Genomic DNA, 20,396 nt, shown 5'->3' on the forward strand with positions numbered 1-20,396 from the left:
ACGAGGTCTGTTCAAAAGTCAACCTCGACTGAGTTGAATTCACACATTAGCAAAGTTCCATAAACAAAATGCTACTTTTCTTTCTTACACAGGCGTGAATAGGCACAATTAAGTTCTGGTAACTGGAATTATGCACATCCTTTGCTGCTGGCTCCTTGGGTTTCCATTGTGTAAGTTACTATTCTTAAATAGCAATAAAATGCAAATTACAAGAACTTATTTGCAGATGGTCTTACAGTCTGAAAAGTTATGAACGGTTAACAATTTGATAATCTGACCAATAACTCAGTATCAGAGCAGACTGCACTTCTGAGAATGTTGGATTGTTTCTAGGAAAGAAAAATAAAACTAACAAAAAAAGATTTATCATTTCTGGAAGAGAAAAACATTTGACTTGAACCTGGCATCTTTAAGCATGCTATACTGATATTATTGCATTTTCCAAGATCAAATATTTTTTTGCACGCTTAAAGTCTGCCACCTAGTGCTTCAAAGGGCAACTTCTGGAAAACCATAAGAGAAAACATACTTCATTCATGTCATCTTCAAGAAACTTCACAAACGTTCAAGAGAGGTGAGAAAAAAAAGTTTCTTCCATCTCTAGTTTCTCTTACTTCTATTTCTTGCTCCCTTTTACTCCAGGGAATGAAAATGGAGCTCTACTTCTGTCTTAAAAGGGATTTTCAAAATTTGCAATTCTACATAATTTTCCATTTTTAACGACCATTGAAAACTTCCAATAACAATGTGTTTGCTTTTTTTTTTTCTTTTTTTAATAGCATCAAAGGAACTTTTTTTTAATCCAGTCAAGAGAGGTAAAGGTCCTGGACTGCACATCAAAGAACTCTGCCTAGGACATAATTCTGGGGTTCTTCAGCCCTGTATGAAAAAAACAAGTAAAGAGAACTAGACCAAATAGGAAGTAACTGTAGAATTGTATTTGCGTGGCTTTCAGTCTGAAAGAAAAGGTCGCTGCCTCCAGCCATGCAGGGATAGGGACGTAAATTATGTACAAGGGTATACAGTGGGATCCTACAGCCTGGGAAGAATAGTTACAAATTACTATGACTCAAAATAACCCCAGTCAGGAGCTCCGGCCGATGACTGTAGCTGGGCTCACCACTCTCTGGAGAATGAGAAAAAGTGCCTCTGGACATGCAAAAACCAGAGGAAAGAGAGATAAAGCCTGGGTTCCAGTTGACACCCCTGGTTCCCCTCCCGACAGTCTGCACGGCACAATGGGGTCAGTGAGGAGCTAGCTGGCTCTCACAGTAAACAGCCAGTGAGGCCGGTGCTTTTTATCGATGCTAAAAGGACTCAGACACTTCCTGCCATTTAATCCAGGACCATTTTTCTTTCAAAGAACAGGAAAAGCTTCAAGAGATTCCCACAGTGATCGTGGCTCAGCCTGCTGCCAGGGTACTGGGAACACTGAGTCTGGGAGAAGATAGACCGGGGTAAGTAGAGAGTGGTATCCCCTTTTCTTCTTGTCACCTCTTTATTGCAGGCCTTCACACTTACTGTTCCATATGACACTTGCTAGACTTTAGCCTTGTAAACAGCTCCTTTGGGATATCATTCACTTTCTGTAACGCACTGTGCCTGCTCCTGCACATACAAATACAGTTGTCTTGTTGTGGTATGTGCCCTCTCCGCTTAGAATAAGTTTAGGTTTGAATGCTACTTTCCACAGAATTAAAACACAGCTGTATGAAACGAGTTTTTTATTTTTAAATCCACTTTTAGTTCCAACACCTCCTACATCAGACCAGCTTTACGTAACACACTCCTCCCAAACACCTTCTCAACCAAATTGTCTGTTGTGCTTCGACAGCAATTTGCCTAACATGCACCTATTCACTCACTCCGTTAAGCTTCTTGTAGCCCATCTTTATTCCACTAAAACTTTTTGCAGATGAAAAGGTCACCAACTTAAAATAGAAGTCTTTTCAAGAGAGCATAACCCTCTCTATTCTACATTGGCTACTATTCTTCACTCCTCTATCCATGCTTTCTGTCTTAATTTATTCCTACACTACTTCCCTCCTTTCTGCTACACAGATTCATTTGCTGTTTCCAAATAACTGATAAACAACTCAAATAATTCTTGAAGAAACTATAAAAACCATCAACTGTCATCAAACATTAATCTAGTGCAAGCTCATGAAAAATGGTTTCTCCATTACATAAGTACAAACGTGCGTGTGCTTCAAGTGACTCCAAGTACTTATGAGGTACCTTCTTAAGCCAGATTGTAGCAAGCAAAAGGCCATTTTCCTTTTACTGTACTAACTTCCCCTGCCAAACATCCTTGACCCAAAAGGGTCTGGGAATAACTTCGCATCTGGCACTGTAAGCTGTTTTTCTTCTTGCTTATCTCTCAGATCTCTAGTACTTTCTGCAGAACTCTGTTCACTGCTCAGGACCATCTTGGGACAGCTAGAGTGTGTCCAGCCCATGAAAGTCTCTGCAGTATTGCCAATCAAAATCTAGCAAATCTTGGATTACTTTAGTCTAATTCTAGGAAAAAAGTGAGTGCATTTACTTCACTAGTACATTTGTACCTTTTACCCACTTTACCAGGGAATATAAATAAGCCTTCTGTATTCGAAATGAAACTCAGTAAATCCCTCATGCCTTGTTTTCCAGGTCAGTTTCCTCTGAACTTGGTCCCGAAACCTGTCCTTCTCATGGTAGACTGCTACAAGTAACATTTATCCTTTCACTAAGAAGACCAACAAAAGACCTCCTGGGTTGATGTGAAGGTCTTTCAACACACTAGAAGGTATGGTATGACTGTTAATTTCCTTGCAATCTTCGTAACTGCTGCCTCAAATTAGTAATCAGTTGTGAGAGTAGATGGTGTAAGCATATCCACCTCTTTACAGTAATTTGGGGGGATGACATGCTAAGAGAGGTTTGTAAGCGTTAGAAAAGTTCTAATTAGTCTAATCAGATTTTTTTAGTATCAACTGACAGCTTTACTCCAGACGAAGGACATGAAATCACAGCGTATTTTAAGAAACCAGGGTTAACTGTCAGTCAGGAAGAAAATCAAACACACAATCACACTTTCAAAAGCAAGCATAATCAATATCATCAAGCATAACTACCACTGAAGAGCAGATGCCCTTATTTATCTCATCTCCATTCCACAACAACCTCCAAACCTACCTGGTATCCTGATAAAAGACCAGCCGTTCTGAGGCCTGACCCCTAACAGCCCTCCTGGATACTCTGGGAAGAACTGGGAGCACTGCTTCAGCCAGTCAGCTGCTAGCTCAGGGGCTCCATGGAGTACACACTGCTTTGCTTCAAGACTTCCTCCCTCTTTTAGTGCCCTGCGCTCGTATTCTGCACTTCGGTCATTGCAGTAGAACTCCAGTGGTACAGCCGTTACCTACAAGGAAAATAATAATCAATATTCTTGATCAGAAGAATCATTCCAAAGTACCCAGTTCTCATTCCCAAGTACCCAGTTCAGGTATCTTCCCACAGGATAAAAGTCAAACCATTACTGATACGTACAAATGGAAAACAATCCTAGGCTGGGTTTAAAATAAGCGAAGATACAACATCTCCCCACACCACAATAAAAGTCCTGTGAAGAACCAGGCATGGACTATGTGCCTTTTGATAAATAATGCCCTGTGCCAATTGCTACACAACCGACAGCAATGCTGAGAGTGAAAGAATAACACCCTCGTAGAACCCCTCATTTTGCCTAGATTTCTTTTTTAAAATGCTTTTTACTTTTATTCTTGCCTTTCACAATCAAGTGTTTCCCTAGCAGATATGAGATTTACATCCTTAACAGAAATTCATGTGATAATTTCAAATTAGGAAGATACATAATTAAGAAAGCGAGAAAATGAACAGCGTAAAAGAAAGGGGCCACAGACACAGTGCAAGTGTGCAAAGGATGATCTTTCTTTTTCTGGCCATTCTATGAATCTCTTGCCCTATTACCCGCTTCAGTACACACAACACAGCTGGACAGGCCAGTGTTGCAAACACAGGAACTCTGATTTCATGACATGTGAGCTATTCTGGAATGGCTCCATCACTTTAACTTCCCCTGCTCTGCCCCATCCACCCAAATCTGGACAGAGATGCAGAAGGTCCACATTAGCCAACAGCTGTAAGGTTCTTGAGTAAAGAGTTCTTTCCAGCAGATGTGATGCCTTTTGTACAATCTATGTTTTTTTCTTATCTCTCCCTTAGCGGAATGAGGGGCAACTTCAAGATACTGAAGTAGAAATATGTAAATGCATTAGCTGAGCCACAGTGCATAGCAGGACAGCCTACTCTGCTGGGTTCTTCTTTAGATACTTCACTAAGAGTTCAACTATATGATCCAAAACAAGTACAACAATTACAACACTTCCGTGCAAATATAAACACAGCAATTCACTATCTTTCCAATAAAAGTGTAGATTGCAAACTTCTTCCTATCTTTTCTGAATAGAAGTCTGTTTTGGGCCAGCGTTCAGCGTTACCATAAGCTATTTACAAACAAGTTTACAACTGAAAGCCAGTAGAAACTTTGACACACTATCTAGAGACTAAGTAACACATTGTCAACTCACTTAAAAATGAAACTAAAATTTAGCATTAGACAATTAACCTTACAGCACAGGCTTCTAACAAAGAGAAGATATGAATCTGCAATGCTTTGTAGTTTTCTTCACTAATACAGGAAACAAATATATCATTGCTCTAGAAATCATTGATGCTTTCATTTCAGAACTGCAATTAAAAAAAATCATCCATGTAAACTCATGTTAAAAACATTGTCACAAATCCTAGCACTGGGCAAAACAACATTACCTATGAGACTACGAAAAGAAATGTAACAAACAGAAATGAACACACAGGAAATCAAACACGCGAAAGTTTTCATATTTTAAAAAAGGAGGCATAGCTCCACAGGAAGAAACAGTACAGGAGTCTGCAGGGTTTGACGGTGAGCAGCAAGCTGCAGAGTTTCTGGAGAACTGATGGGGGTGGGAATCAGTGTGATAACAGGACAATTGAAATCTTAAACAAAGTAAAAGAACTATACTTGCATTGCAGATGAAAAGCTTTCATGTATTTGAAGAGGTTTTAATTTTTTCATTCCAGTTCACTCTAGCATGACATAATTATCTGCTACATATTGAGAGTTTTATATATATTTATGTAACATCGTATTGTGCAAGCAAAAGTACTTTAATGGCTTAACTAAATGATAAGCAATAAAATAGTTAAAATATCCGTAGTTTTAAATATTGTACTTTGGAATCGTAAGCTGAAGGGAGCAAGTCATACCTCAGGATGGTCTGCCCAATATCTTAGATGCTGGCTTTTCCTCTCTGAACATTTACCAGCTAACTCCAAGTGAAAGATATTAAACAAGACCTTCCAGGTGGAAGCCTGTGGTCCACTCCTGTGTTACAGGAGCTCTTATAGGAATATATTCATCTCACAGAGAGCTCTCTTCACAAGGGCCAAACAATTGTTTAAACAGATTCACAAGCACAACCATAATACATATCAAATTAAAAACAAAAAAGCATACAAAATCTTGGCAATAATGGTAAAGACATTACATTGCAAGATGCCAAGAGCTTTTTTCAGCCAGGCTGGTTAGAGGTCTATACACACTGCTACATTAAACACTGAAAAGAGTAAGAGACTGTGCTAAGACTTTGTACACGTTTCTACTACCTAAAAGTTCCTCTTAGAGTTGATGCTAACTCATACTGCCACCTGCAGTCAAGGCATGGAATGGATTTTTGTGGTAAGACAAAAACTCTCATTTCAAAATGCAAATAAATCTTCTTGATTAAACACTGATGGTCACCACAGACCACGGTACAGACTTAGGTTGTTTAAGGGACACTATTAGCCACCACATTTCAGTTCATATGTTTACCCTGAGCAGACTGGAACAAACACTCTTTCAAGCACAGACAACTTTACATATTCATTTCCAGGGCACCTAGGACAGGCAGCCACCACACACAAAACAGAGTAGATTAATTTCTGACACAGAAACATGCCTTGTCTACTGAAATCAATATGGAGATTTGTACCAGGATTTTTAAAAGAAAAACAAAGTCACATCATAAAATCCTACAAGCTACATTTCAGTCCTACCTCACCTAAAGAAAAAGTTGGTAGGAGACAATCTTGAGATGAACTCCCATGTATGACTCAGTGCAATTTCTACATTAACAAGAACTAGTCTTCTCACATAGCCAGTGCAACATCGGCTGAACGTGAGGACATAAAACTATCTCCACTGTCCTCTCCAAACTATTTTAAATGCATACACACATTTCTAGGCCAGAGCTCTGCATCTTTTACATGGCCCTACAAGAAAAAACCAACACCTTTCTGAAAAAGATTTAGAAGATCTTCCATTCACGCTTGCTCCTCCTCTCTCCTGCCATAGTGTATTTTTTAAAGTTATTTACCCCAGGTTTGTAGCTATGATTTTACTTGTAGAAGATAGGACAGTCCTTAGTACCAACCCCTCCTGTGTCAACGCATGACTCTAAAACTGAATATAACAGTCATAGTTCAGAAACAGACGAAAAAATACAGCGACAGGGATGTATGAATGAATTGCCACATTTAATTAAACAATTCAGTTTAGTTAGGGTACTCATTATTCCTCCTCCATTCATCTCCATGCAAAGCTAACCTTTCAAATGTTGTGAGGTGCCCAAAACCACTTCTTACCACAATACCTCTGACACAATGGGTTCTACTGACATTAAACAAAAAAAAATCTAAACTGAATTAATCAGCTTCTTAATGACAATGCAAGATCCATCCTCCACACTACATTTTTCTCTCAGGAAAACTGCCTGCATAGAAAGAAAACTGCCAACACTAACACCACCCCCACCATATCCACTACATAAATATATGCTCTTATTTCTATCATTCGCTCCATTAACTTCCCCAAATTCATCACAGGTCAAATAACAACAGAAGGCTATAGTTTCTGAGAACATATGTGCTCTTTCTGCTGTTTCAGGTCTTCTACACTCCTGCCAAAAGTTTCTAACAAGCGTAAAACTAAGGCTTTGTATAACTAGAAAAACAAAGCCATGCCTCCACTTAACCATTCTTATACATCAGCCAAGCCAAACCAAGTAACTTTTATTCACTAGAATAAATGTCAGATACGAACACTCCTTGCCTTCTCTTCCCCTTCATTTGTAGCCTTCTAAGCCCCTCTTCTCCCTTCCCGAACAAGCATTCAAAATTCTTCACCAGTAGTGCAAGTGTAGGTAGAATGAGAGTGACAAACCAAAGGAATCTGATGGAGAAATGGTTTTTACAATTCACTCTCAGAATAACTGCTTGTTCTTGAAACAGGTAATATGTTGTGACTGGGAGGTGATTATGCGACTGAGAAGTTCAGTTGGATTCCTGGCCCCTAGAGCTGCAAGCACTGATGAATTCAACTTGAGCAGCCTCATGGAAGTAATAAGCACAGAATTTGCCATTCGCCCATCTCCAGATGTGAATCTACAGTTGCGCATGTGGCCCTATTTGATCATGCCTGCAGCAATAACATCTACAGTGACTGAAGAATATAAATTAAATCTGGTTGGTCTGGTAATAAAAGTACATTTTGTCCAGCTTTGTCAAGATCCAACAACATGGAATATGACAGTCTGTCGTGTCAGCCCAGAAAACTTCAATTAAAGTAATTGCAAACTTCAGTTCACAGATGATGAACAACCCCAAGCAGTACCACTTAACATCCTAAAGATTTAGAAAATGCCAACTCAAGTAATCCTTACATAGTGCAGCCTGGTGTTTCCTTCTTGGAGCATAATTTTCTTTCATTAACTTAGCTTAACATACTTCTCAAAAAAGCTTTGCTTCTCAGCCCTCTTTTGTCATCAAGAGTTGGCCAAATAATTGCCTCATTCTGTTTATATCAAACCTACACCTCCTTCATAGATTACTAGGGAATCTAATCTATAATTTTACTAGTTTGGGTGTTAGGAGAGAAAGTGAGATCTATCTCAAAATAACTCTGGTTGAGTGCACCTTACAGCTTTCCTCTTCTCTTCAGTACACATCACAGTCACTTCCCCTATGAAAAAAACCCCTATTGAATACAGTAGCAAGAGGATATCCTCACAACAGTTTCACCCAACCAAAAGAAAGTAATCAATCATCCTGTTCCTAAGATGCAGTTCTGAGAAGATTTAAATCACAAAAGAAAATACATAATTTACAACTTAACTTGGACTTACCCGTGGACTGGCTATACATAGGAAGGACGGCAGCTCAGTCAACTGGCAGCACCGTACACATGAGGTAGCTGATCTCCTTCGATGTATGACATGATCTGAATAGCCAGTAACTGCTTTACAGTGGCTACTGAACACAAGGTTCTGCAAACAAAATGAAGATTAAGAAGTTACTATGTCTATAAAGAAAAACTCCTCTTAAATCTTGTAATCGCCCATGGGAGAGACAGACAAAGGACATTCACCAAATGTTTATCCTGAAAAAGGAAACTGCACATCTGCTGCAGTGACAATGTACGGGATCTTTTTGTAATTATCAGAACATTCAAATCCTGAAATCGTTAAATCAGAACAGCTTGTAACAATACTTGCCTTTACACTCAGTTGGAGCTAAGAATCAAGTTTTTCCTTCTCTGAACCTTTGGATCTTAGCTTTCATAATGAAGGAAGTATGGCAACGTGCTAGTAGGTCTGACCCTCAAGCTATTTTGTAGCTACTCCTTTGTGTATTCTGAAGCATCAGTAGAACGATTTTTGGCAGAGAAAAAAATTAAGAATTTAAATGAGACTGAAACTGGTATCTTTGGATTTTCATCTTTTCCAACCTTTTCTTCCTTTCCAGTGCAAAATGGCTTCAAATTTTATCCTGAAGACTTTGAAGGTGCTAGCAGTTACTCAAAGACATGAGCACACGCCTGTGTAAATCCTGCCATGTTCACAAGTGAATCAAAGCCCTTTTGATTTAGGAAAATATACTGACGCCAAAGTGAGGCACTGAGGTGACACTGCAGCTTAAAGAAAGGGGAGCTCTTTGAAGATGCTCAGCTCCAGGCAGAAAAATAACAGAAAATTAGATTTTCTTTGACAGCATCAGTTATTATATTTCCTTTTTTTTTATTGTAAATATCTGCCTCAAACAATTAAATAAGCTGCTTATAGACAGTCATTTCTGACATTTAGTTTTTACTCTGACTCTGCTGTATTCATAGTGACCAATTGTTATGTATAATTGTTTCCTATAGCACGCAGAGCATTATTCTGCATACTATAGGAAACAAACAACAAAAAACAAACATTAAGAGGTATACCTCTCACTGCCAGAGGATGTGACCCCCTGACAATTCTAGCAGTTCACTTAAGTAACAGGTTAACACTATCTAAAGCTTCGACATTGTCCTGTCCCAGTTTCTAACACATAAAAATTAATAGCACGCTACTTTTATTTTATGCAATCCCCCAACTTTATAAAATCCCAATGTCTGAATTTCTGTACCTCAGGGTACCTAACAGAAGCTAACAGCTTATACATCGTGTCATACACTGGTTATACACATTCCTATGAATGTAAAAAATGCTAGAAGACACCCACAGCCACAGTCTATTATGGATCATGCACTCTGGGCCCTTTCTACTTCTACATATAGATGCGCTGAGAAGATGCACATGGCTAGCACATGTAATCTGGAATCTGCTGACAAGGGAGAAAACCAGTCTTACTGTACATAATACGTGCTAGCACCACCTAAGAAATACAGTCAGTCAATCCTAGCACATAAGTGGGTCTTTCAGCTGCTACCAGTGTGACTTGTGGTCTGGAGCTGGCAAAAAGAAAGTTCATATTCTCTGACCGAACATCTGCTCCTCTATTTAGAAGGTGAGAGCAGAAAGAGCTACAATAGTCTTTCCTTGACACTCAGCAGGGCTAAGAAGCACAGGTCAAAGCTTGAGGCACACTGGATAATGTAGAGTGATCCCAAACCCAAGCCCTTACTCAGCTGGCAATTCTTCACCAGTAATGATGATTTAAGCAACAACTGCTTCACACGTTCAGTTCTGTCTCCATACAGCCCCTTCTTGGTGGCCTAGTTGCTGCTACTCATCAAGATGAAAACAAAACCTCCACTCCAAGTTAGCTTTGTGATCTGTTTTACCATCTGGTCAAACAGACCATGTGATGTGCTGAAACAGCAGAGTGGGCAACGCAAGGCTTGGGAGGAGGACATGGCTGGGGACAACTGATGCGACCTCTAGCTTACTTGTCTGAGGACCAGCAATGGTGGCAGCAAAGCAGCAGCACAGCTGCCAAAAAGGGGGAGTCCCTTCCCAGGACACAGCTATGCAACTACTTGTGCTAGTTTTATCACCTCTCACACCTCCCTACAAGCGTATTTAGCTACACAGCTAAACAGAGAACACACTCAACAGCTATGAAACGGAAAGTTTTCTGTGGTCAGTTCATGCAGGGATGTGACAGTGCAAGCCCAAGTCAACTGAGACAGGATTCAGCAGCTGGGAGCAAAAAGGGGATAGCAAGGGTCAGGGAGGAAGAGTGACTTCTCTCTACAAGAGCATGCTGCCAGATGGCCTCAGAACCACTGCTTTAGCCCAAATCCCCTGTCTGCTCAGCCCCTGGCCCAGACACTGTGGGTACAGCTGATTTCATTATGATGAATCAGCATTGCATGCAGTGACAAGAGGTTTCCAGTAAATCTTCTCACAGCAAGCACTGGGACACCGACTGTGGCCTGATCATCAGAGGGGTTTGTTAACTGTATTTCCTGGAAAGTGAGAGTACAATAAATGGATAGACAAGAAGCTAGTGAACTGTAATTCCAAAACCTATGCAAGTTTGTTACTTAAAACTCTTTTAGAAGCCAAGATCGAAGAGCCATTGAAGATGGCATTAGTCCAATTAGAAGTACCTAGGAAGAAAGACAAAGGAAAACTTCCAGGAAGGTATCTGAAATAAGAGAAAAAAAAATATTTTTGCATGCACACAATATTAGAAGCGGGTCTTGTACACAGGCGCTAATCTAGCTTTTAGTGCCATGCTTCCATGAGCAGGTCACAGAAGAAACATCTCCCTCTGAATTCCTTGACATATGCACCTGTTCAGTATTCAGGAACAGGGCAGACACCCGATCTAACAGGGATAGCAGAAACTAGCTTCCCATCACTTGCATACATGTAAAAGACTGGGTAAGGTTACAGGAGCGAACACAGCGATGGCTCTGAAATCGATCATACACCTTAGTGCAACAGAGCCAAGCACCAAAGAAGAGTATTGTTAAAAAGAAATGTACACATCTACTGCAACCATGCAATCCACAGTAAGTGCTGAAAGACATTGCTAACAGAGCTGCACATAAACATGGGCAATTGCTGCATCTTAAGCTCATTAACACTCCTAAATTTTTATAGAAAGAAAATCAGAAAAGCAAATCAGAGAAGAGTTCATCTCAACAGATGAGATTTTGGATGAATTTAAATCAATGCATATAAATTTTTATACATGTTATGGAGGTGCTGAGTAAGGGGAATGAGGAGACCACACACTGCAAGGGAGTTCTGTGTTTACATGAAGAAACTCATGCTATCTTTAGACAGATGTTACTTCAATTTCAGAAAGATTCATTAAAAATAAATGTGGGGGTTTTTGTGTCCTGACTTATTTTCATAGTTTGTTTCTTACATCGGAAATGCTGATCTGAGCAGTTAAGAAAAGCCTTTCCAGATATATACCATTTCCTTTTTCCTCTGTTTCTCCCCCTCCTCACTCCCTACATGTTATTATCTCACAAAACCAAAGAGAAAGCCTTGGGGAATTTTATATTCAAAGTTTCTCAAATTTGGGCTAAGATAAAAAGGTGAGTTCATTTTCACTCACGATGGTGTGTGCTGTTAAAAAGCAGACATGTAAACAGCAGGTTTTTTTCTCAACTGTCCTTTTGGTTTTGTGATTTTTCTTTTAAGATGTTTTACTTGTAAGCTGTGCAAAGAAAATTCTGCAAACATAGCTTTTTTTCAAGTGACTTCAGGAGGTAATTTGTCAAACATGCAGCTTGGAAAACAGTTCTAAAGAGTCTGTCACACCTGTAGGGCTAAATTTCCTTTAGATTTACTGGGGTTATCACAACTGCACTGTATTGCACAAACTGATTAACTTTGCTCCTCAGGTGGCTGTTTTCTATGTAAAAGGTACTGGTTGTATCACTCGCTGGTTACAGTCACAACACCACAACCCCCTGTGACAGAAGCAACGACTTTCCTTAATGAACAGAAATCATTCGTAGAAACCAAGTAATATGTTAAAGTCTTGCCACGTTGTGGTACATGTAAATGTAAATGCTTTAGATTTCATCGTTAATATTAAAATCTACATGTGTATATTCCACATCTCATATTTAATATTTACAGTGTTAAGTCAACTTCCATCCTTTAAGAAAATGTAACTTTGCTTTTAATATTTATACACATTAACCCAAAAGCCATGTAAAGATCTAAATTGTCTTTTTTTATACGTAAAAATGAATGTTACATTCTGGAAGCGCATACAACTTCTGGTACATCTTCTACTCCTTTACTGCTAGGCTGCAACATTTATGACACCACGTAAGCTTTCCTTAAACCATAACAAGGAGGGGACAGAGCTACAGCATAGCCTCAGAGATAAGCATTACACACTATACAAGCAGCTAAACACAGTAACAAATGGCTAAATGTAATCTCAAAAAAACTAACCAAAACCAAATCGGTGTAGCCTAGACATTTTAGAAAACTAGAAAGGAAGCATAGAATATTTCAACACCAGCACAGCCAGAGTTAACTGGCATGCACACTCAGTTGGCTTGCTCTTTGTTTGATAACTAGGAGGACTCTTTCTGTTAGCTTTGCTGTTAACGCTGCAAAATATGACACCAAGCCCAAGGTTGGCTTCCTACTGCCTATGCGTCTTCAATTTCAACTTCCTTTACACACTATTCAATTGAATTCTGGCTATCTCCTTTCCCCTTCCAGACTCAGGAACAGAAGCAATATTCCCTAGAGAAATTTGGCACAATCTCAAAGTTTGAGAAAAGATTTTTTTTACTGCATATCTGCTAACTGCCCTAGATGCTTTCCTGACCCTAGGCTAGCACTTTTGTGAACTTATTTCCCAGTGAAAGTAATCAATGTAGCTATAACCTAACTAAAGAAATCAACAGCATTTTATTCATAAAAAGACAAAACCTTCACGTGTATCCCAGGCAAAAGACCAGAGAAAACAGCCTTGCACTAAACAGCAAGATGAACATATTTGGAATCTACCAGACAGCGGCAGAAGCAAATTTCAGAGTAGAAAGACAATGCTTGCACACCAAACAGAAAACCAATACAGAACTCCTAAGCTTACATGTAGAATCATGAGTCTAGTTCTGCTGCTCCAGTGATATTTTTAAGACTTCTAATTAAATTGATTTATTTTTTACAGTAAGTTTTGAAATATATTTGCACATGGGAGGAAGACTACAGTCAATCTATTTTTCTATTCACCTCTGTGAACTTAATTTACTACATCTAATAAAGCAGACAATAGAGTCATCCTGTTTCTGAGTTTGGTTTCCTCTTTTTTATAAGGATAGAAAGATTTCATTTCTTATTCATGACTATTTGCTGCTGTCTCCACACCACAGCAATTTTGCTTACCTGCAGCAAAGTGCAGCTGTGCAAGTTAGGGAAAGACAATGGGAGGTTTACATCAAGCAAGAAATCCCTGTTTGTCAGAAAACGCGTCCCCAGCTGTTTCGCCCCTTCTGCCTCCACCCAGGAGCGCATGTGATGGAGCCTGTAGGATGCTTTCAGAGACAGGAAAAGAGCTAACCATCTGAAACAAAACACAGTAGATATATTTATTCACTTCTTTGTGAAAGAAAGGATTGAGTATATTTACAACACAGCTCTGTGTTGTTTTTCAGAATTTCAGGCTTACAGTGTCCCAACTTGAAAGACAATTTTTTGCTAAATATGTTCCAATTATATTACTCTTGTTTTCATTTTTTCTAAGGTGGCTTAACTGAATCCAAATTATTAATTCAGAATACACTTTGAAGTACCTCATTCAAAAGGATCAAGCTTGAGTTAGCCACTACTACTTAAAATTGCACTATGACTTATCTGGAAATTGGTACATGTGCAGATTATTCAAAACAACCTTCATAACAAATGCAGAATTTATCATAAAGATCACTCAGACAGATCTAGAGAAACATGAATTATGTCATTGAAACAGATAAGAAACAGTAGTCCAAAAGTAGCCACAACAATAAGAGAACGTTACACTTAAAGCCCTATGCAAAACACCTTTATTGATTCATAAAGACTTGCAATTTTTAATCTCCCATTTCTTACAGTCACCATCTAACTTTAGCCAGAGTACTGTCCCCTGCAGAGTACACTGTAACTTAAACAGATCACCTCCCTTTCCAAGATAATGTAACTCACCATGTTAAAAATCTATTAACCTAAGCCTACACCTTGGAATTCCATTCTGTATTAAACACAGGACATACAGAAAGCAGACAATATGGATCGGAGTTGAAGAACAACTATCACAAAACACACTTATTTCACATGTGTTAAAACATAGACTTAAGTGTAACTGGTAAGCATTGTAATAAACTGGCCTTCAAAAGTCTGAATTTTGCACTTTATAATGCCAGCAACCTACAGTGTGATCTTAAGCAAACTCTTCTGCCACCCTTTGACTGTCCTGTCTATTTACAATGTCAAATCTTTGTAACAGAGTTTTTCTTTTGACAGACATAAAAATTGTCTTACATAGCGGTGCCCTATGCCTGCAGGCACACTCTAGAAGTTGCTATAATATCAGATAACGATAGATAAACGATAATATTAAGAGGCACAGAAAATGCAGGTTGTCAGAGAGATATCTCTAACGTCACCTGTACTAAGAGAAAATAAAAAGTTGTCCTCACCTGGCTAAATGTCCCTGATTCATGAGGTTTGCCATTTCTGCTGGAGAGACATCAATAAACCGGAGGAAAGAAAAACAGCTTTCTTCATTGATGCCTATGTCACAAAAATACTGAAGTTAGACCAACATCTTCCACAGACACTCACAGCTGAAAACTTACTTCATCAATTCAAGATACACATTCTCTGACATTTGATAAATCTAGGTAAACCAACAGGAGATCCTAATTTAACCTGGATCTTTCAGAAATACTGAAAATTTAACCTTAATTGCTGTTGTCTGACTCCAAGTTCCACTTATTTTCTGGTCTGGGCAAGAGAAGGGCATTTACCAAGAAAGACAAACACATGTTATATAGGCCAGAAAACCACACGTCCAGTAAGGACATTGATTTCACCTACTAAGAATCAATAGACAGTGTGTATGTTTGCAAATCCAAACACATATCTCCCAGACAGCTAACCAGAACATGTACACCTCAGGATGCCAGGCCAAACATGACCTCTCACACTCAGCCAGTCAGCCAAATGGCTTGCAAGGAGATGCAGGAATTGGTAGGGGAATGCGAGCATGGGCATAAGGATGCAACAGATAATGCTAAGGATGATGGATACAGCGCAGGGTGCGGAGCAGAAGAGGTATGTTCGACTGCTAACGAAGAAAGCCTTTCAGGCTCCCCCATGAGCACTGCATATTTTCAATACCATTCACGTACTTCTATTTTTTAACATCTACACAAAAATTATATTCCCAAAATGATTTTCCTTTTATGGTATGCCCAGAAAGGGTCCCCAAGAAAAAAACACACAGAAACCAAAACAATCAGCAAGTTATGTAGGAGTTACAGACAAGTGCAGACTCCTGTAGCTGCATCTGGTTCTTATTTGAAAAGGGTTTTGCATAGCTGAACAGGTCCACTGCCAACAGATTTCACTGTAGTAATGCAGCCAGTGTCTTTCTTGCTTTTATCCCCCAAGTTTCTCCCACCTCAGCAGCTGAGCAATCTAGTTCACTCTTTTTAGCAAAAAAAAAATCAATTATCTACAATAATAAATTGTATTTGTCAATATAAGCAGCCTATGAGGGTTTTTTGCTTATTTATCAGATCTGGGTCACCTGCATCCCATCTATTTACTACTTGAAAGAGAAGTTGGCAGTTTAACATGCAGTACACAATGTACTGAAAATAGTCCAATATTTCTCTGAACTGAATCTATGAAAAATTCACAATTAGACTAAAACAGCAGCATTAATCCCTTGAAGCAAGTTAAAACAAGACAGAAAGAATGTAACAACAGACTGTAGTAGGATTGATCAGTGACTATTCTTCCAGCTGCTTCCATCCTTTCCTCATTGAGAAAATGAAATATATATGTAAGTACAAAGGCTAATGTAATTCTAACAAGTTCTTATTATACCTCAGTGGACTAACTCATCTGGCCTCTCAGTCCCTCCCCCTAAATAAGACATATTACAACATCATATATAAGTGTGTACATCAACTTGCTTCCCAGGACCATAAACCTACCCTTCCTATGGAAGAGAGACTGCTGAATGTAGTCTGGTGCAAATGGTGAAAGTAAAACCCGTAACCACCTGAAAATAAAAGCAACAAAATCACTAAGAAGATGTTAACACATATAACGTTCAATCACACGATCAACAGAAAATGCAGGGTAACTGCTCAGTTCTTCAATGCAATTATTTCAGCACTCTAGATCTCTGGAATTGCATGGCAGTAAGAGAAAATAATTGGTTTACATGCAATATTGTTAATTCGACACTGAGACACAGCATTGTTCTGGAATTGCATTTTACGCTGTAGAACAGTTAAGTCTTATCTTCAAACACGGCTTTCTCATCTCTGCCCCGGGCATTTCTCATAACTGAACACAAGCAAAGTTAATCAAGAATTGCCATAGGGAGAAAACAGCAAACTGCACTCACACAGCTTCTGTTCACCCAAGGTAAATCATAAGCTGTTAAAGCACTACTAGATGCTCATGATAGATCATGTCACAACAGAGAGATACTGATAGCTTCTTTAAACATGAAAATTCACTGAAGGGAAATCAGAGCGTTGGGTCACTTTAAAAATTATTTTAATTACTTAAAAACTTCTATTACACATCCTTAGTAACAACTCTGAATTCCTTTTCCCAACTTCCTTATTCAATCAAAGGGTTATTTGATGGTCAGGATTCCCCTAAGGAAGAGCATCAAGTATCAGACGCTTAACAGCTGGATGAACCAAAGAAAACTAGGAACGCATTTCTAAGTACATCAGGTAAGGGAGTAAACTAGCACACAGAAAACTAAAGTAAGTCTAAGTAAAAATACTAAATATGGTAAGCTGGAGAGGAAGTGGAGTAGGCTTGCCTGTCCCGAGAGTGGTTAAAGACCCTGATCTGCCCGTGGCGGTAGATGAATTTTGAGATCTGGTATGGCTTTAGGAAGATGTGAAACGGAGACCAAGTTTCTTGTCGCTCAAACAGTTCTGGGTGATTGCACACCTATAAGAAAGAGAGCATGTCAAACATCGGGAGGAATTAATTTAGTCGAACGCAGCATCTACAACCCAAATCAACTATGATTATTGATCACTAAAACTTTAATATTGATCAGTAAGTCATAGCTACTTTGGTATATCTACTCAAATCTGGATTCCTATTCACTTAGCTGTTACCTCTTCCTCCCAAGCGAATTATTTATTTCAACAAAATCTGGAACCAAACCAGTGAGCAAATGCACATACTATTTGGCTAAAGATCTTCTACCCCAATATCACATTACACTGCATCAGAAACACAACTAAACTGCATGCAAATTTGCTTGCCTATAACAGACTTTTTTTTTTACATGGTGTCTTCTAGAAGCCATATTTTAGTTCTGAGGTAATGAATGATCATACTTTTAAGAAATATCGTTTAAAATAGACTTACCTTCCTGAACTGCATGACTAGATTCATGAGACTGCTAGTGGTGGTCTGTGCTTGCTGAGTAGTGCCCATTGAAGACTGCAAAAGGTCATCAATAGAGATTTTGTTTTTCAGAGCTTGGTACAACAGCTTCTGTCGACTTGTCTGCTGGCAGTACATAAGAATTTCAATCTGCAAAACAGTAATGAATATTTAGCCTTTTCTGTCTCTGAAATGAAGGATGACCGTATGAGTACCCACAGAACAGAGAGAAACATAACTTTCTCAAGAAATACATAAGCAGTAGCATTCACATTTGTATTGCAGGATCCAACCTGTGAAGGACTTAACTGATATGTGCATTTCAGAAGGCTCAGGCAATAATGTGGGAGACAGACCTTTAAAAGTATGTGAGCACAACTAAGTGAACAGATAGATTCATAAGAAGCTCTAAAAACATCACATCTGCAGCTGATTTAGCTTAAAAGCTGACCTCAGTTCTACTGTTAAAATGCTCCCTGTTTACGGCTGTCTTAAACAGGTTTCAGGAATCCATGATACCAACAGGTTCATCACAGAACAACAGTATCTGTGGGAAGTCCTAATTCTGAAATTAATAAACACATCAGAACAAAGTGGATGTCTCCTAGCCAGCTGTCCCAAAACCGTGGGACATGTTGACCGCATGGTCATCCACACAAAATGAAGAGACTAATAAGAGTAGAGTATGATGTTGCCAATATGCATTTCTTCCTCTTTACAAGCAAGCAATAAGAACCCTAAATCCATGACAAATCCTTCATAAAGGCAACTGGAGATGCTTACTACCCATCACTGCTGTATCAACCTCCTTTACTGCAAGTAGAGGTATTTCTGTCAACTTAATCAGGCTTAAAGATTTTTAATTTTTAACTGTTAACAAAAGTGTCTTCCCCAAATGAAAAGTTTATTAATTAGGGGTTCTTCAGATACCTTCATGTCTAACGAGACTGATGTAACACGGACCCAGAAACTGAAGTTCTGTGCAAGCTCTGCAATCAAATTGCAGATATGCAGACTGACAAAGGGGTTTTCAAGAACCAGATTAGAGAACAGAGCTATGATAATAAAGCTGAAATATTCTGGATAAATACTTTTTTCCCTACCTTATCTGACAGTTCGTTTTCCACATCCTTCTTGATTCTTCTTAGCATGAAAGGCTTCAGGATCATGTGCAAGCGGGATAGCTGATCTTAAATACAGAGAATGGGAAAGAAGAAACAATTACTTCACCAAAGAAGAAAACTAGATGGTGTGTTACTACAAATTAAGTTCACTACTGCTAAGCCACTTCATCTCATATGAGATCTTACAGCAGAGTTAGCATTTCTCCATTTTCTATTTTCAAAAGAGCGCTGAGCTATACCATTTAACATATGAATCTAAAGATCTGCTTCAAAGAATGAACTTCTAAACCATTTTATGCGCTCTACGTTCCCCTGGGCTGAACAATACGAGCTTAAATTTATCACACTCTCTATTGGTGAAGACGAAAGTTTCAGATGAGACATTGCTAATTTGTGAAAACAGATCATTAAAGTATTAAATCTCATTCACCCAAAATTATAGCATCACAAAATCAGGACATACTGCATTGACAGACACCTGCAGTCTTTACAATACTCTATAAAAACAAAGTTCTGGGTATTTGATAACTCTTAAAGCCTTTACTATTGTGACAAGTTCCAACTGTGCTGTGTTCTACTCCACTACAAATCAGCTATTTTACCTAGCTAGATTTTTCTACTGTGATGATTTTTTCTTTTTTAAGAATTTCTATGTTTTCCTTCAGGTGCTTAAAAGATGTTCAGTGCTTTGTGTCATAATTTTTATGTCTAGAGCTTGTAACACACTCAAGAGAGCTCCAAGATTATATGCTCTGTACAAATATTCAAATATTTAAAACATTTGTTCTCCTGTGTTTGGGAAGGAGAAGCAGTGGAAACAAGAAGCAAGTCAGTATTTTCACTACATCTTTTCTATTACATTACACACACTACAACAGAGTCAGAAACACAAAATTTGACAAACTATAGACAACAATCCATAACATTCCAATCCTATTATGCATCCTCTGCTTCAGATGACATTTTTAATCTCTGATTTTTTTAATGAAGTTTATCCATTAGTATTTAGAAAAGGCAACAGATTTTTTACATAAAAACTAGTACATTTACACACTGCACTCACTCTCATCAATGGCGGATTTGTTCTCCGCATGGCTCTCTATGTCCTTAGAAAACCACTCATTGAACTCTTCATGGGAATCAAACAGTGTTGGCATAATAAAATGCAGCAGGGCCCACAGCTAAAAGAAGAGGAAACAGTAGATGAGCATAACTCACAAGGTAACTCACAGTAGGTTGCAGCTACTTATGAGCAAAATCACTGTACTAGAACATGAGACATAGTGAAATAAAA

The 20,396-nt window shown here is 38.7% G+C and overlaps 1 protein-coding gene across 2 annotated transcripts in view; it reads right to left on the reverse strand.

The window, feature by feature from the left end:
- INO80 (INO80 complex ATPase subunit) overlaps window positions 1–20,396 on the reverse strand; it is a 298,105-nt gene that overhangs the window by 259,610 nt on the left and 18,099 nt on the right. For both annotated transcript variants that reach the window (XR_011337512.1, XM_069857782.1), the window contains exons 17-25: window positions 20,166–20,283; window positions 19,082–19,167; window positions 17,961–18,128; window positions 17,398–17,531; window positions 16,547–16,614; window positions 15,020–15,113; window positions 13,731–13,908; window positions 8,268–8,408; window positions 3,175–3,400 (exon numbers count right to left, since the gene is read on the reverse strand). Coding sequence is in view for 1 of the 2 variants with exons in the window: in XM_069857782.1 (XP_069713883.1) it covers window positions 3,175–3,400; window positions 8,268–8,408; window positions 13,731–13,908; window positions 15,020–15,113; window positions 16,547–16,614; window positions 17,398–17,531; window positions 17,961–18,128; window positions 19,082–19,167; window positions 20,166–20,283 (1,213 nt within the window). In the remaining variant the exon portion in view is untranslated. The remainder of the gene's footprint in view (window positions 1–3,174; window positions 3,401–8,267; window positions 8,409–13,730; window positions 13,909–15,019; window positions 15,114–16,546; window positions 16,615–17,397; window positions 17,532–17,960; window positions 18,129–19,081; window positions 19,168–20,165; window positions 20,284–20,396) is intronic.

The sequence above is a fragment of the Phaenicophaeus curvirostris genome, chromosome 5, assembly GCF_032191515.1.
Source record: "Phaenicophaeus curvirostris isolate KB17595 chromosome 5, BPBGC_Pcur_1.0, whole genome shotgun sequence".
Taxonomy (NCBI): domain Eukaryota; kingdom Metazoa; phylum Chordata; class Aves; order Cuculiformes; family Cuculidae; genus Phaenicophaeus; species Phaenicophaeus curvirostris.